The following is an 18,140-nucleotide window of genomic DNA, read 5'->3' as shown; positions in this document are numbered from 1 at the left end:
CTTGGCATGTCTCGGCAAGAGAGGAAACTGCCCGACTTAGATTTTTAAGCAATAGTAGCTTGAAAAAGAAAGAAATAACCAGTAGGGTGTCAAGCTAAGTCAGAAAAACAGTTAGCAGCCAGAATGCTAGGGTAATACGCCCCATGTGTTGACTTTAGCATGCATGCCAGAGGTCGCTAAGCCCTGTCTTAGAGAGAAGGGATCAAATCTCAGTGCTGTTGATGGTCATTTCTGCTCCAAGATGCTCCACGGTTAATTGGATTGAAGTGAAATTGGTCTCTTGGCGAGAACCTTGATGAGGCTCTCCTCTGCTTCTGCTCACCCACTGATGGAAATATCAGAAGAATCTCGTTTGTTTTCTTTGTTTGGAGCTCGCTGCTTTTCACACGCACACAGTCCTGGCACCCCATTCTCTTATCACACATTAGCATAGCCTCGCCAGACGGCCCGATTACTGATCATCACAACTGTTCTCTGTGCGTTTTCCTTTTTTTCCTCTGACTCATTCGCTTTCTCTCTTTCTCTCTCTTTCTCTTTGCGACTCGTTTGCCTAACCTATCAAAGTGCTCCTCTTTGTCCTCCGAGGCTAAGGCTCCACACCCTAATGAGCCTGTAGATGAAATTCCAGCCACGAGGCCGTAACTCATTATATTCCATCAATAGAGCTTCACTAAATCCGCCCTAGGCCAGAATTTGAAATAAAAATATTTCGAGTTTCCAAGACAACCTGGTTTAACCTCCTGGCTGGCCGACTGGAAAATGTCCTGGACAGTCCAATAAGCTCGAGGTGCAGTCAGGAGCGCAGTGACCTTGAGTAAACAAGTATTCGTTCAAGTCATTTGGAGTGGTGGTTTATTTTACTTACAGTCAATATATGGTGTTTAATCAGCCACAGACTGATCTGCAGCTTTTGAATCACCTTTTTTGGTTCCATTTTCACATATTCAGATTTCTGTCTTCGATAGCTTTCAAACGGAGAGCGTGGTAGGGTTAACATGTGTACAGTATCATTGTCAGCAACCAAAACAACCAGCTTCCTTTTAGTTTGCGTCTAAAAGTAGTGCAGAACATGTGGACGGTAAATTCTGTGAAAGCTAAATGAATGTCTAGTTGTAAGTGGCAATCATCGGGGTCCAAGCACAGCGCATATTACTGAGCATGCAGCACACAAATGATGTGTTTTTAGAATGGCCTTCATTTTCAAATTGATGTGGGGTCTCAAAAGGGGATTTAGTACACACTGACCGTTTGGCCTTGCTGAGGTAGGCAGCAGATTTGAAATAATTTAAAATACCTAGAAAAAGTACAATATTTGGACATGGCTTTTGTAGCTGTTGAACTCAAAGAACTAAACAATTCCACGGCAGTTACCACTTTATTTTAGTCTGAGTGGACTAGGATTTTATGTTAAAAGAAGCTACAAGGCTAATGTTGCTAATAAGTATAGAAAGCTTATAGCCACCAGTTGATCCTTTCACATATTTGACATAGTGGAAGTTGTTATAGTAGGAAAAACATTACAGCAGTGGCTGCCTTTACAAATGAAAATGGAAATCGAAAGGATTACAAAGTTTTCCTCCAGAGTTACCTGCATGACTACTCTCATGACAAGCTGCCCAACAAGGTCAGCTAATGTTAGCTGTCCAATACTTTAACTCATTTCTGTTTTTTTATTTCTGCCTAATAGATGTAAGTTTATGTGCAGTTATATGTCTTGCTACTGTAACACTGCAATTTCCCTTTGGGTTCTACCTACCTACCTACCTACCTACCTACAACCTACCTACCTACCTACCTACCTACAACCTACCTACCTACCTACCCATCTATCTATCTATCTATATATCTATATATCTATCTATCTATCTGTCTATCCAGTGTTTACTAGAATATAGTCGATGTTGCACAAGTTGCAAGTAAAGTTAACATAGTCAGTCATTGTCTTTTGGTTGTATTATGAGATTTAACATATGTTTTTACGTTTTTCCCCTGTCTAACATTGTACTTCCCTAAAATCTTGAGGAAGAACCATTGAAAGGAACCAAGACTCAAAAGGAAGAACCATCTAAAACAATGAGGAAGAAACACTTAGTGTCCAGTTTAGTCCTGGAGAGCCAGATTTCTGCACAGTTTGGTGATTTTCCTGCTCAAGCACAGCTGACTTATCAGCTTATTATCAGGTTTAACAGAGAAATCACCAAAGTGTGCTGGTCTCCAGCCTTCAGTTCCCCGTTTTACTTAGAGGAAACATGACTCTAAGCTAAACTGTTGGGTCAAGGCCCATACAAATAAGGCTGAATCGAGCTGAATTGAATGTTGTGGCTCCCTCAGTTGGTTTGGCGTAGACAGAGACTGAAGATTCATGGTTCTGAATTCAGCAGTAGTACAAGGTCTTTCCCTCACAGACAGTGATGACTGCACAGCCGTGATCACAGATGCACGATAGAATGTGATGAATGTAGTTACACTCGGTTACGCTAAGTGCTTTGCTTCTGTGCCGCCCACGACAGTAGCAGCGAGAAAGGCATGGTGTTTTTCCTCACTTTAAACCAGACCTCTTCCCTCACTGCCCTGGAGTTCAGCTGAGTTCAGTTTAGTTTTCTACGGCACTTTCTACTGCAGATGGTTTCCCAAGCAGCTTTTCCAGAAATGTAGGTGCAGCACCCTGAATAACATCACTGAGGGGGCAGCGAAAGGAAGACCCCTCTAAGACCTTACGGAAAAGTCAAATTTCACATGTGAAGTGTGCAAAGACCACGTGTAATCACACATTTTCACATGATCACATTTTTTCACGTGATAACGTTTTTAATACGTGAAGTGTGCAAAAATCACATGTAAAATTCATGTGACTTTTTTGCAAAGGAGAGCATGAGGAAGAACCATGGAGAGGAACCGAAACCTGAAAAGAGGAACTTGTTAAAAGCTTGAAAGAGAACAAATGAGAGGAACAAAGACTCAAAAGGAGAAACACCCTAACAACATAAGGAAGAACCACAGAGAGGAACCAAGATTCAGTAGAAGAAACACACTAAGAGCATGAGGAAGAACCACAGAGAGGAACCAAGATTCAGTAGAAGAAACACACTAAGAGCATGAGGAAGAACCACTGAGAGGAACCAAGTCTCAAAATGAAAACACCCTAAGAGTATTAGGTAGAACCACTGTGAAGAACCGAGTAACCAAGTTTCAAAAGGAGAAACTCTAAGCATGAGGAGGAACCACAAAGAGGAACCAAAACTCACAAGGAAAAACTCTCTAAGAGCATGAGGGAGAACCAATGTGAGGAACCAAGACTCAAAAGGAGAAACACCCTAACAACATAAGGAAGAACCACTGAGAGGAACCAAGATTCAATAGAAGAAACACACTAAGAGCATGAGGAAGAACCACTGAGAGGAACCAAGATTCAATAGAAGAAACACACTAAGAGCATGAGGAAGAACCATTGAGAGGAACCAAGATTCAATAGAAGAAACACACTAAGAGCATGAGGAAGAACCATTGAGAGGAACCAAAACCTGAAAGGAGAAGCTTCTTAAAATCTTGAAAGAGAACAAATGAGAGGAACAAAGACTCAATAGGAGAAACACCCTAAGAGCATGAGGAAGAACCAGTGAGAAGAACCAAGACTCAAAAGGAGAAACTCTGTAAGAACATGAAGAAGAACCACTGAGAGGAACCAAGTCTCAAAATGAAAACTGCCTAAGAGTATTAGGTAGAACCACTGTGAAGAACCGAGTAACCAAGTTTCAAAAGGAGAAACAACATAAGGAAGAACCACAGAGAGGAACCAAGATTCAATAGAAGAAACACACTAAGAGCATGAGGAAGAACCAATGAGAGGAACCAAAACCTGAAAGGAGAAGGTTCTTAAAAGCTTGAAAGAGAACAAATGAGAGGAACCAAGACTCAAAAGGAGAAACACCCTAACAACATAAGGAAGAACCACAGAGAGGAACCGAGATTCAGTAGAAGAAACACACTAAGAGCATGAGGAAGAACCATTGAGAGGAACCAAAACCTGAAAGGAGAAACTTCTTAAAATCTTCAAAAGAGAACAAATGAGAGGAACCAAGACTCAAAAGGAGAAACACCCTAAGAGCACAAGGAAGAACCACTGAGAGGAACCAAGACTCTAAAGGAGAAACTTTTTAAGAACATGAGGTAACCACTGTGAAGAACCAAGGAGCCAAGTTTCAGAAGGGAGAACTCCCTCAGGGTAGAACCGCTTAGAAGAACCAATGCTTAAAATGAAAAGCTCCCCAAGAGTTTGATGAAGAACCACTGAGAGGAACCAAGTCTCAAAATGAAAAGCTCCCCAAGAGTTTGATGAAGAACCACTGAGAGGAACCAAGTCTCAAAATGAAAAGCTCCCCAAGAGTTTGATGAAGAACCACTGAGAGGAACCAAGACTCAAAATGAGAAAAACTGCTATTAAACTATCAGAAAACAGAGCTGATGAACTGCTGATTGTATCAGAGCTGCTCTGCATGGCTTGAATCCAACCTTAATGTGTGTTACTGCTGGTTTCTTTCCCTCTTTCTGCTCCTCTTTACCTTCTGCAGCTGAGAAAGGGGAGAGAACTGTCCCTCCATCAGCTTCCTGCTACAGGACGTATGCTAATTCACTCACACCTTTAGCTAATGGGAGATTATAGATACAACAGAGCGAAGCCGGCTTTTGTGTGCAGATTAGTCTCCGGCTAACTCAATTTACGGAGAGAGCTTTAGCCTTTCTGTTCTGAGCAGAGGCACAGAAACCCGGCTTTCAGGTCTGAATACGCCTCCAAATGACTTCCATTCATCACAGAGCTGAATCTGAATACATCTCAGTATGTAATTTCACATTTTTTATGTTTATGTGAGAACATATTACCCATTTATTCAGAGAGGAACGCAGATATGGTTCACAGCTTATACAGCACACACACACACACACACACACACACACACACACACACACACACACACGTACAGCACACACACGTACAGTACACACACGTACAGCACACACACACACACAACACACACAACACACACGTACAGCACACACACACAACACACACACGTACAGCACACACACACACACACACACACACACACACACACACAACACACACACACACACACGTACAGCACACACACACACACACAACACACACACACACGTACAGCACACACACACACAACACACACGTACAGCACACACACACACAACACACACACACACACGTACAACACACACACACGTACAGCACACACACACACACACACACACACACACGTACAGCACACACACACACACACACACACAACACACACACACACGTACAGCACACACACAACACACACGTACAGCACACACACACACAACACACACACACACACGTACAACACACACACACGTACAACACACACACACACGCGCGTACAGCACACACACACACGTACGACACACACGTACAGCACACACACACACACGTACAGCACACACACAACACACACACACACACATACAGCACACACACACACAACACACACACACATACAACACACACATACACACACACACACAACACACACACACACACACACAACACACACGTACAGCACACACATACACACACACAACACACACACACACGTACAGCACACACACACACACACACACACACACACGTACAGCACACACACAACACACACACACACGTACAGCACACACACACACACACACACAACACACACACACACACACACACACACATACACACACACACACAACACACACACACACACACACACAACACACACGTACAGCACACACATACACACACACAACACACACACACACGTACAGCACACACACACACACACACACACACAACACACACATACACACACACACACATACACACACACACACACACACGTACAGCACACACACACACACACACACAACACACACACACACACACACGTACAGCACACACACACACAACACACACGTACAGCACACACACACACAACACACACACACACACGTACAACACACACACACGTACAGCACACACACACACACGTACAGCACACACACAACACACACACACACACATACAGCACACACACACACACGCGCGTACAGCACACACACACACGTACGACACACACGTACAGCACACACACACACACGTACAGCACACACACAACACACACACACACACACATACAGCACACACACACACAACACACACACACATACAACACACACATACACACACACACACATACACACACACACACATGATTTACAGCTAGTAGACTGATCCAGGGCGAGTCAAAGTCACAGTGTGAGTCACCAAAGAACAACATTTCTAAAAGTCGCAGTGTCTGCCTGGCTTTAGGAGAGTTATCCAGGGTTAGCTGTGTGTTTAGCAGAGTTGGAGTTAGCTGTCTTAAGTTAGCAGACTTAAATGAAGTTAGCTAGTTGCAGTTTTCATGATTTTAAGTTTAGTTCAAATATTTCGGTCCGCTGGTTTTGATAAGGCCGGCCCCCCTGTTGACTGTATGCCGCTGCTGACCCACCCTTGGGCCACCTATATTACTGTCCTGCATACAAAGTCTAACTAGTAAAACAGATTTTAAACATAGCTTTTGTTTATTTTGGAAGACAAACTAAGATAATTATTACAACCAACTAAGAGAAATAATAATAATAATATTAATAATTAACCCTTATATTCAATTATTTAGATAAAAAATGTTGCTGACAGTGTGCTACATTGGTTACAGCTGTATAACTGGCTTTATTTATGATATTACCGTTAAAATTAGCTACTAAACTAATTTACAAAGGACAACAAAAGAAAGAAATGAAGGAAAAATAAGTAAATCGGACTGCGAGTGAAAAATAAGTGATGAAAAGTGGTATCTTGTCTCTCACTTTGCTTAACTACCAGTTGGCCGCCCAGAGAAGAACAAAAAGCCAGTGGGCCGCCAGCTTTGCCACCAGTGGGCCAGCAGTGGGCCGCTGTCCTCTTGCTATCAGGGTATAGCTAACTTTGCTAAATGAAAATAGCTAAACTGAGCATGCAGGTTAATTTGTCTCTCACTAAAAATGTAGAAAAGTAAAGACAGTTATACCGTCTAATACAGTGTTTAGGCTCAACTTAGGCATTAGTTGAATTAGTGGAATAGTTAAATCCAGCTTTTAGCATTTTCGGTGCTACTGTGTGTAAGGTCAGCCTTTTAGAGGTCAGCACAGCCAGAGCAGCAGCGCTGCTGGTCAGATTTGCATGTTGAAGGTCACTAACTTGCATGCAAAATTTATTTCTGGAGTGTAACTTCATTTCCATTGAAATGAGTGTAATTGTGACAGAACTTAAGCGTGACTGAGTCTATCATAAGAACAATTAGGCATGTGCGGTTACAGACACTCTGATAAAAAAAAAAAATAATAACTATTTGATATTTAGTCTGACGTAGTGTCAGCCGTCGCTGTTTAGAGCTTAATACCCGCTGCTTTTTGTCGGGAACTGAGCGTAGTCGAAGTAACAGAGTTAGAAATGATTTCTGCTCATGTGAATCTCCTTCATAATTACAGTAATTGAGAGCGACAGACAGACACACACATGTTTAATGAAGCCTGGTGATGATGAGACAAAACAATGGAGGGAATGGGGGAGATTTCTGGCAGTGATTTTCTGAGATTGGCCTTCTGGTGTAATTACTTCTATTATGGCTGTTGTGACGAGTCAATGTCGGCTCGATATACACAATAACTACGGGCCTCCGGCAGTTTGGCTTTGTTAGAAATGAATGTTTTTTTACAGCGATATCTTAAAATGACAGACTCAAGCCGCTCTTTCTTTACTGCCTTAAACAAACATGTGAATAAGGGTGTTAAAGCTGCAGTCACACCACACAATAGCAGTTTGTGCTGCCTTGCAAAATGGCCTGTTCAGTCACGACGTTGGAGTTGAGGTCAGGGTCACTGGAGTTCCTCCACACCAGTCTCGTCAGGCCATGTCTTTATGGAGCTGCTTTGTGCACAGGGGCTCAGTCATGCTGGAACAGGAAAGGGTCTTCCCCAAACTGTTCCCACAAAGTTTAAAGCCTGTCATTGTCTAAAATACACCGATCAGGCATAACATCATGACCACCTCCTTGTTTCTACGCTCATTGTCCATTTTATCAGCTCCACTTACTATATAGGTGCACTTTGTAGTTCTACAGTTACAGACTGTAGTCCATCTGTTTCTCTGATACTTTGTTAGCCCCCTTTTACCCTGTTCTTCAGTGGTCAGGACCCCCATGGACCCTCACAGAGCAGGTACTATTTGGGTGGTGGATCATTCTCAGCACTGCAGTAACACTGATGTGGTGGTGGTGTGTTAGTGTGTGTTGTGCTGGTCTGAGTGGATCAGACACAGCAGTGCTGCTGGAGTTTTTAAACACTGTGTCCACTCACTGTCCACTCTATTAGACACTCCTACCTTGTCAGTCCACCTTGTAGATGTAAAGTCAGAGACGATAGCTCATCTGCTGCTGCACAGTTTGAGTTGGTCATCCTCTAGTCCTTCATCAGTGGTCACAGGACGCTGTTGGCTGGATGTTTTTGGTTGGTGGACTATTCTCAGTCCAGCAGTGACACTGAGGTGTTTTACATTCCTTCTGCTGAAGTTGCTTCCAAAGGCACGTGAGTGATGCAACAGAGGCTATCCATGCTGTGAGTTTGCCTGGTGCACCACTTTGTGGCTGAGCTGTTGTTGAGCTAGATGCTTGAATTTCACAATAATAGCTGGGTCATTCTACAGAAACGTCCACTTTTGAGTCCCTAGCATTTAGAGATATATTACAATTAAAAAACATGAGATATTAAAATTTAGATATTAAAATAATTTAGATATTAAAATAATGCAATAAGTTATTTTAACAATATCACCTTCTTGAACCATAAATTTAGCAATATTGGTTTTTAAATAAATTATCTAGAATTCCAAGCACCACAGAAGAGCTCGTCCCCACAGTCATGTTTAAAGGCTGAGGCCATATTTTGAAGAAAAAAACACGTTTTTCTGCAGTTTTAACTACAATAACCTATAAATGACTATGAAATCTATGAATTAAATGATATAAAGAAAACAAATGCCAAATAAATATTATAAAATATATAATGAAAGTTGTCTCCAGGAGTCGTGTCACTGGTGTTACCGCGTAACAAAAAACTCTTTTGAAATAAAAGTCACACTGATGACATCACTCGACTTCCTTTTACCTGTTTTCTGAGGATCTATGAAGAAAAGCTCATGGTGAGTCCACTGTGTCTTTCAGTTATCAGAGATTTTCTCATTCAGCTCATGATTTCATATGAAGCTTTTAGCTGAAGTCACTGGTGTGACCGACTTTATTCTGAGGTAACTGTGAAAAAATAGAATTCAAATGCATTAAATTCCATATTTTAGTGGATATTCCATGACTGACCACATGTGGTTTGATGCTCTGTAGCAGGTATTTTGTAAAATGCATTGTTCATTAAAAATGTCTCTGGTGTTTCCCTTTATTATGTGTAACACCAATGAGGATCAGTAACACCAGTGACTCCTATGGAGGGACAGAAAAGTGGACGTTTCTGTAGAATGACCCAGCACTTACAGTTGTCTGGGGCAGATCTAGCGGGACAGAAATTTCACAGACTGACTTGTGGCAGAGGTGACATCCTATGACAGCGCCATGTTTAAAATCACTGAGTTCTTCAGTACGAAGCCGTTGTGCTGCCAGTGTTTGTCTATGAGAATGCCTGTACCACACTAATGTTACAGTCTGCACTTTCTCCCCAATTTCTCCACTGGTTTCAACGAGCAACGAGTCAGACATAATTAATATGAAAGTACAGCATGCTTTTGTTATCGCCTTCAAGTTTATCTGTGATTTCTAACGGTTGATATTCTCTTTAACAGGCTGTTAAACAGATTCAGCCCCGATAGAATTAATTAGCAGCGCCGAGGCAGATAGCGGTGTGAATGTTAAAGACGATGTGAGGATCCTGTGGTGAAATAAAACATTGTGTTAAAAAACAATCTGAACACAAAGCCGGCAGTGCTGAGAGGAGCTAAGCGAACATCACAGTCTCAGTGGCTTAAACGCCGCTCACTTCAGCGGAAAGTCCTCAGAAGACCAGACATTCCTGCCTGTGAACAGGGTCACTGCTGTTTTCACTAATTAAACACCTGATGATGACTTAATGAGACTAATGAAGTCTGGGGACGACACTGCGCTGCCTTCAGCCTTCAAAATCCTCAACATAATTACATTTTACAGATTTAGAAGTTTCTTTAAAACAGTTAAGAAATGTTTGTGAAACAGCAGCTCACTCCCTGGCCATTTTATCAGAAACCCCTCCACCTTGCTGGTGTACGGTTAGAGACTGTTGACCATCTGTCTAGCTTCTAGCCCTTCATCAGTGGTCAGTTTCTTGACCACAGAGCCACTGGACCACTCTCTACCTAGCAGTGACTCGGACATGTGTAACACGTTCATACCAGCACCACACACACTACAGTGTCAGAGTCACTGCTGAGCTGAGAATAGTCCACCAACCAAATAATATCTGGACATCACCGGTCCTGTAGTCAGAAACTGACCAATGGTAAATGGGGTAAAGGGGGCTGATAGACTGCAGCAGCAGATAGACTACAGTCTGTAACTCTGCGTCTACAAAGTGGAGTTATAAGCTAGGTGTTTCTAATAAAGTGGCCATTGAGTGAAAGTACAAGGTAGTTTTTTCTAATAAAGTGGCCAGTTAGTGGAAGCACAAGGTGGGTGTTTCTAATAAAGTGGCCAGTTAGTGGAAGCACAAGGTGGGTGTTTCTAATAAAGTGGCCAGTGAGTGGAAGTGCAAGGTGGGTGTTTCTAATAAAGTGGCCAGTGAGTGGAAGCACAAGGTGGGTGTTTCTAGTAAAGTGGCCAGTGAGTGGAAACACAAGGTAGGTGTTTCTAATAAAGTGGCCAGTGAGTAGAAGTGGCAATTAAGATAACAGCAAGTTAACCAATGTATTTGTTTTTTCGTTCTCTCTCTCTCTCTCTCTCTCTCTCTCTCTCTCTCTCAGAGTTGACTCTGCAGCAGGCTCTGCACCAGTCCGTGTTTATGCCTTGCTCCACGCCATCTCCCAGCATGCCTCACTGCTGGGACCAGCACAGTAAACTCCTCCCATCGGTGGCTGGAATCACGGCCAGTAACGTGGCCACCTGGAGCGTGGAGCAGGTACGAGACTTCTCACAGTGATACCACTTCTCTGTGTTTTTTTAAGGATGTGAGGGCTGGACAATAAACAAGTGAGACAAGTAAAATATAGACGCCTTTGAACGTTGAAGCAGCTACAAGATGGATGGAGACAATCAGAGGAATCAGAAACCAGCCATTCAGAATCGTGAAGTCCCAAACAGAAGACAGGACATTCTGGAGAAACACTGTCCAGCCCTTAATAATAATCTCTGCCTTTCCAGCCACGTCTGAACAGTGTGTCCTTGGCAATATTCTCACATTCAGGCTCTGTTTCAGAGTAGCAAAGTGTAATATAACGTGCTCGCAAATACAAGCGAGCATGCATGTTTCTCTAAATTGTTAGTCTATTACAAGTGATGTAGTCTAATTCTTAGCATATTTTCTCCATATTTCCATGATGACACATAAACACCCAAAGACTGATTTCACTATCAAAATACCGGCACCTTATCCAAGTATTAGAGTACCTGTGCATGCCCTCACAACAGATTATATGAAATTCTACTGCAGAGTGGTTTTGTGTGAAATGCTTCATTATAGAGAAACTAGCTGAGTCAGAAGTGTTTACAGTGGTGGTGATAGGAATCAGACGTCCACCTCTAAAAGCTCCTCACAGAAAGTTACTACATGAAATGGTTATGAATTCACTGCCTGATGACTGAGACACTGTTTAATGATAGATTTGAGAAGATTTTGGCCTTAAACTCCATTCATGGTGGAGGGATACATAATATGCAGGACGCTGTGAGGCAAAATAGTCCCAAAAGAAAACTTATTATTTCAGATTTTCCACTATTTTCCATCATCAACATTCCATATAAACTCAGAAGACTCGTGTAGGTTCACTGGTGGTTCTGGATAGTAAATAAAATGTCTATATCTGTGTTGTAGTCATGGCGACCCCTGGTTCCTATCATCACCAGTATAAAGACATCTGAACCATTTCACACCAAACCACTCTGAATCTCTCTGTTTACATCTCACACACTGAATTATGCAGGAAATTTGGGGAAAAGTGGTGGAGTTCCCCTTTAACCCCTTACATGGCCAGGGCTTCTATAACCTAAGAGCAGTTTGCATTAAAGTCCCTGTAGGTACTGAATAATAAGGCTTAGTATGTAAAAGCCTGAGAGTTTTAAAGGGTTAAAGTGCCTCTCGAGATTTTCTCTATCGAGCTCCTGGTGATGATGATTATAATGATGTTTATCGTTTAACTAATGAAGCACTACAGTTTCAGTGTTGTGCTCTAATGAATAGACTTGTCTTACTTTCCCTGTTTCTCAGAGTTTTGGACTTCTCTGAGCACGCTCAGCTTCCTGCTTAAGAAAATAAAGATTTGCATAATGGTACATAAATTTAAAAAATGATTTCCTCACTGGATCGCATCTAAACTTGTAAATGTGCTCAGTGAAGAAAATCGCTTTAGGAAAACTCAGCTTCTCAGAGCTCATTTAAAAGTTTTCGATGATAAATTGAGGATGCATTTTTACATTAGTGCGCTTTCTGCGATGCACAAAACAGCTCCTGTTCATTTCATAACAGAAAAATACTGGCTGGGACGTTTCCTCTGGTTTGGCGCCTGAAACTCAAACATCCAGTCTGGACTCGTGATACAAAAGTGTCCATAAATATGTATCTGAAGATGTAATGGTCAAAATATTGTTGCATACAACACCTCATAAATCTCATAAATTATATTTGCGGATGGTAACATCCTCATAGATTCTGTTCAGTTTCGATTAAAGCATATTAACACATTTTATCCCCTTAAAAGGAAAAATTCCACCAATTCTTCAATATTTTTCCATAATTAAATGGTTGAGATGTAAACAAAGTCACTCAGGTGTGAAACGCTCTGTTCTAGAGAAACTTACCAAGTCAGAATTGTTCACAGTGGTGGTGATAGGAACCAGACGTCCACCTCTAAAAGCTCCCTCACAGAAAGTTACTACATGAAATGGTTATGAATTCACTGCCTGATGACTGAGACACTGTTTAATGATAGATTTGAGAAGATTTTGGCCTTAAACTCCATTCATGGTGGAGGGATACATAACATGCAGGGCGCTGTGAGGCAAAATAGTCCCAAAAGAAAACATATTATTTCAGATTTTCCACTATTTTCCATCATCAACATTCCATATAAACTCAGAAGACTCGTGTAGGTTCACTGGTGGTTCTGAATAGTAAATAAAATGTCTATATTTGTGTTGTAGTCATGGCGACCCCTGGTTCCTATCACCACCACTGTAAAGACATCTGAACCATTTCACACCAAACCACTCTGAATCTCTCCGTTTACACCTTAAACACTAAATCATGCAGAAATTTTTAAAAACATCAGCTCTGGACCTACAAAGCTAAAACATGGACAATATCCAGAAGACGAACTTGAGCCGAGTTCACTTGAGTTCATTTCACTCTGACTGTTTCCCCATTAAAGTGTCTGCAGTCTCCAGCTCTCCAGTGGCTGCTCCCTCACTGATGCTCTCTCTGTTGATCCACAGGTGACTGAGTTTATCCAGGGTCTGCCAGGCTGTAGGGAGCAAGTGCGCACTTTCAGGGAGGAGGTAATGAATTATGCTTCAGTCAGAACCACCATGTGGGCTCAAAGCAGAGTGACTTCACTCCAGCGGCCATAAATCACTCACTCATCACTGCTGGCAGCATCGAGGAAAATCCAATATTGCTCAAAAGGAAGCTGGTTAAATAATTCTATTGGAGCAATACTCTTATGGCCTTATATTATTCTCTATTTACATTATTTATTGACAGTGACAGAGAACAAAGTATCTGGGCGCATACACAGTCACTGAGTTTTCTCCTAGAGCTCAGACTTCTTTCTCAGACTGACCTGTAACTTCAGAAGTAACAGCACCGTGTGTTGATGTTTAATCTGCCGTAAACTACAATTCATAAGGTGTTTCTTATAATGCTGCCAGGTAGTGGAAGCACAAGGTGGGTGTTTACAATAAAGTGGCCAGTGAGTGGAGTAAATGTTGGGCGTTTCTGATAAAGTGGCCAGTTCATAAAAAACACAAGGTGGGTGTTTCTAATAAAGTGGCCAGTTAGTGGAAGCACAAGGTAGGTGTTTCTAATAAAGTGGCCACTTAGTGGAAGCACAAGGTAGGTTTTTCTAATAAAGTGGCCAGTTAGTGGAAGCACAAGGTAGGTGTTTCTAATAAAGTGGCCACTGAGTGGAAGCACAAGGTAGGTGTTTCTAATAAAGTGGCCACTTAGTGGAAGCACAAGGTAGGTGTTTCTAATAAAGTGGCCAGTTAGTGGAAGCACAAGGTGGGTGTTTCTAATAAAGTGGTCAGTTAGTGGAAGCACAAGGTAGGTGTTTCTAATAAAGTGGCCACTAAGTGGAAGCACAAGGTAGGTGTTTCTAATAAAGTGGCCAGTTAGTGGAAGCACAAGGTGGGTGTTTCTAATAAAGTGGCCAGTTAGTGGAAGCACAAGGTAGGTGTTTCTAATAAAGTGGCCAGTTAGTGGAAGCACAAGGTGGGTGTTTCTAATAAAGTGGCCAGTTAGTGGAAGCACAAGGTAGGTGTTTCTAATAAAGTGGCCACTTAGTGGAAGCACGAGGTAGGTGTTTCTAATAAAGTGGCCACTGAGTGGAAGCACGAGGTAGGTGTTTCTAATAAAGTGGCCACTTAGTGGAAGCACAGGGTAGGTTTTTCTAATAAAGTGGCCAGTTAGTGGAAGTACAAAGTGGGTGTTTCTAATAAAGTGGCCAGTTAGTGGAAGCACAAGGTGGGTGTTTCTAATAAAGTGGCCAGTTAGTGGAAGCACAAGGTGGGTGTTTCTAATAAAGTGGCCAGTTAGTGGAAGCACAAGGTGGGTGTTTCTAATAAAGTGGCCAGTTAGTGGAAGCACAAGGTAGGTGTTTCTAATAAAGTGGCCACTTAGTGGAAGCACAAGGTAGGTGTTTCTAATAAAGTGGCCACTGAGTGGAAGCACGAGGTAGGTGTTTCTAATAAAGTGGCCACTTAGTGGAAGCACAGGGTAGGTTTTTCTAATAAAGTGGCCAGTTAGTGGAAGTACAAAGTGGGTGTTTCTAATAAAGTGGCCAGTTAGTGGAAGCACAAGGTGGGTGTTTCTAATAAAGTGGCCAGTTAGTGGAAGCACAAGGTAGGTGTTTCTAATAAAGTGGTCAGTTAGTGGAAGCACAAGGTGGGTGTTTCTAATAAAGTGGTCAGTTAGTGGAAGCACAAGGTGGGTGTTTCTAATAAAGTGGTCAGTTAGTGGAAGCACAAGGTAGATGTTTCTAATAAAGTGGACTTACTGATTGATATGTTGTGTCTTTCCAGCAAATCGATGGCGAGGCGTTCCTACTGCTGACCCAGACTGACCTGGTGAAGATTTTGAGTATAAAGCTGGGTCCGGCGCTGAAGATCTATAACTCCATACTCATGTTTAAGACTGCAGAGAACTCTGCCTGCAATGAACTTTGACGTCCACTGGGACAGCAGACTCTGGCCAATGACCCTCACTCACCTGTGGTGAGGCCACAGCTTAACCTGAAGGGCTTTTAGAAGGAACAACACATTCAGAATGCAAGATCATATACAATACATATAGCTTTATAACTGATAACACCACAATCAAAGGTCACTGTCAGCTGTTTTTTTTGCACATTACTGTTTTGCTGGCATGAGAAATCCTGACCTGTCCAGGGTATGTCCTGCCTTCCACCCAGTGGCTGCTGGAATAGGCTTCAGCACCACCCCCCTGCCCCCGCAACCCAGAAGGATAAGCGGTTTAGAAAATGTGTGTGTGTGTGTGAGAGAGAGAAAACCTTGTATCTCAGAAATAATAACTTTTATAGGAGACAGAAAAACACTCAACATCTGCTGTTGTAGTTTAAAATGGAATTGCACTAGTTTTTAAAAATAACTGCATAATTTAGTGTTTAAGATGTGAACAGAGAGATTTAGAGTGGTTTGGTGTGAAATGGTTCAGATGTCTTTACAGTGGTGGTGATAGGAACCAGGGGTCGCCATGACTACAACACAAATATAGACATTTTATTTACTATCCAGAACCACCAGTGAACCTACACGAGTCTTCTGGGTTTATATGGAATGTTGATGATGGAAAATAGTGGAAAATCTGAAATAATAAGTTTTCTTCGGGGACTATTTTGCCTCACAGCACCCTGCATGTATCCCTCCACCATGAATGGATTAAAAATAAATGGGCTAAAACATATTTTAAGCCAAAACTTTGTCACAAAACAGCATCTCAGTCATCAGGCAGTGAATTCATAACCATTTCCTGTAGTAACTTTCTGTGAGGGAGCTTTTAGAGGTGGACGTCTGGTTCCTATCACCACCACTGTGAACAGTTCTGACTCGGTAAGTTTCTCTAGAACAGAGCGTTTCACACCAAACCACTCTGAATGACTCTGTTTACATCTTAACTAATTAATCAGTGCATATTTTTTAATAATAAGGTGGAATTCCACTCAAAAAAACTCTAGCTCATTCATAAGGACTGCCTACATTTTGAAATGGTGTGAAAAATAAATAGAAAACAGATCATGAAAAAGAATGACGGTTTTCTAACGACGAATTCTTTCACAGATGCATTATGAATGTTTTATGTAATGCACTGAAAAAATTGCTGCATTGAGTTCACTTGACTCAAATGTGCACATCATTTCCACATGAATAAAATATATTAATGTAATATATTAATATATCATCATCAGCTTTGTCTTTCAGATTACGCACTGCTGGAAATAATCGTGTTCGTATGTTTTATTCCAGTGCAAATGATGTATACATTTGAAGTCAGTCCACTGCATAATTTCTTTCAGTGCATTCTTCATATAGAGCTTCTGATGGTGATGATGATGATTTTACTGATGAAGCACTACAGTGCACACCAAATCGAATTCCCTGCTGAAGGCCTGGGTTTAATTCAAGGCACATGCACTGAAGAATTGCGCAGTCTTTTTTTGTTTATTTGTTTTAACGGCCAAAATGAGCTCTCAGCAACTCTGTGTAGATGATTTCCAGATTTAGTTCAGCTGCAGATTCATGTTCTTCATGATTTGGCGAAAAACAGAGCACCAAACTGAGAAAATAAGACATTGAACTGACTTGATTCCAATGTGTTCATCATTTCCATATAAATGATAAATAACATCAACACAGTTGCTGCCAAAAGTAAACTGAAATGATAGAAATGCTTAAATCAAGTCAATTCAATTCAGCACTTTTACGCTCGTTAAAAAGGTGGTTCTTTAAGGGTTCTTTGGAGAGGAAAATGGTTCTGTGCGTGATTAAAGAGTTGTGAAAGGGTTCCTCAGAATGTGTTGTAGATGGCTCTGTGATGCTACATATGGTCTAGGGTGCTATATAGAACCCTTTTCCAAAAGGTTATAAATAGAACCATCTTCAACACATTCTGTTGTAGGTGGTTCTATATATAACCTTTTTGAAAAGGGTTCTATATAGCACCTTAGACCACCCTAGACCATACATAAACCATAGATCATACATAGAACCATCTACAACACATTTGGTTCTATATAGCACCCAAAGCGTTCTTCTACTGTTATGATGTCAAGCTTGTAACAACATAAGAACCCTTTTTGGCTGCTGTATAGAACTACTTTCAAAAAGGTTCTGTATAGAACCACCTGCAGCACATTCTGGGGAACACTTTCTTAATGCAAAGAACCCTTTAGTCATGCAAAGGGTTTTGTGAGTGTTCATGGCTCATGGAACCATTTTCTTTACTGAAGAACCCTTGAAGAACCATCGTTTTAAAGAGGGTACAGTTCAGATCTGAATGCAGCAAAACAATGTGAGCAAGTTTACTGGAGCTTAATATGGTTTTAGATC

General features: G+C 41.6%; 1 protein-coding gene across 3 annotated transcripts in view; it reads left to right on the top strand.

Moving 5' to 3' along the window:
• l3mbtl3 (L3MBTL histone methyl-lysine binding protein 3) overlaps window positions 1–16,257 on the top strand; it is an 80,507-nt gene extending 64,250 nt beyond the window's left edge. For all 3 annotated transcript variants that reach the window (XM_036582462.1, XM_036582460.1, XM_036582461.1), the window contains exons 20-22: window positions 11,108–11,262; window positions 13,791–13,853; window positions 15,597–16,257. In XM_036582462.1, the coding sequence (XP_036438355.1) occupies window positions 11,108–11,262; window positions 13,791–13,853; window positions 15,597–15,740 (362 nt within the window). In that variant the 3' untranslated portion in view covers window positions 15,741–16,257. The remainder of the gene's footprint in view (window positions 1–11,107; window positions 11,263–13,790; window positions 13,854–15,596) is intronic.
• Window positions 16,258–18,140: the final 1,883 nt, after the last annotated feature.

Source organism: Colossoma macropomum, unplaced genomic scaffold (assembly GCF_904425465.1).
Source record: "Colossoma macropomum unplaced genomic scaffold, Colossoma_macropomum, whole genome shotgun sequence".
Classification (NCBI taxonomy): domain Eukaryota; kingdom Metazoa; phylum Chordata; class Actinopteri; order Characiformes; family Serrasalmidae; genus Colossoma; species Colossoma macropomum.
This window is presented reverse-complemented; position numbering and strand designations above follow the sequence as displayed.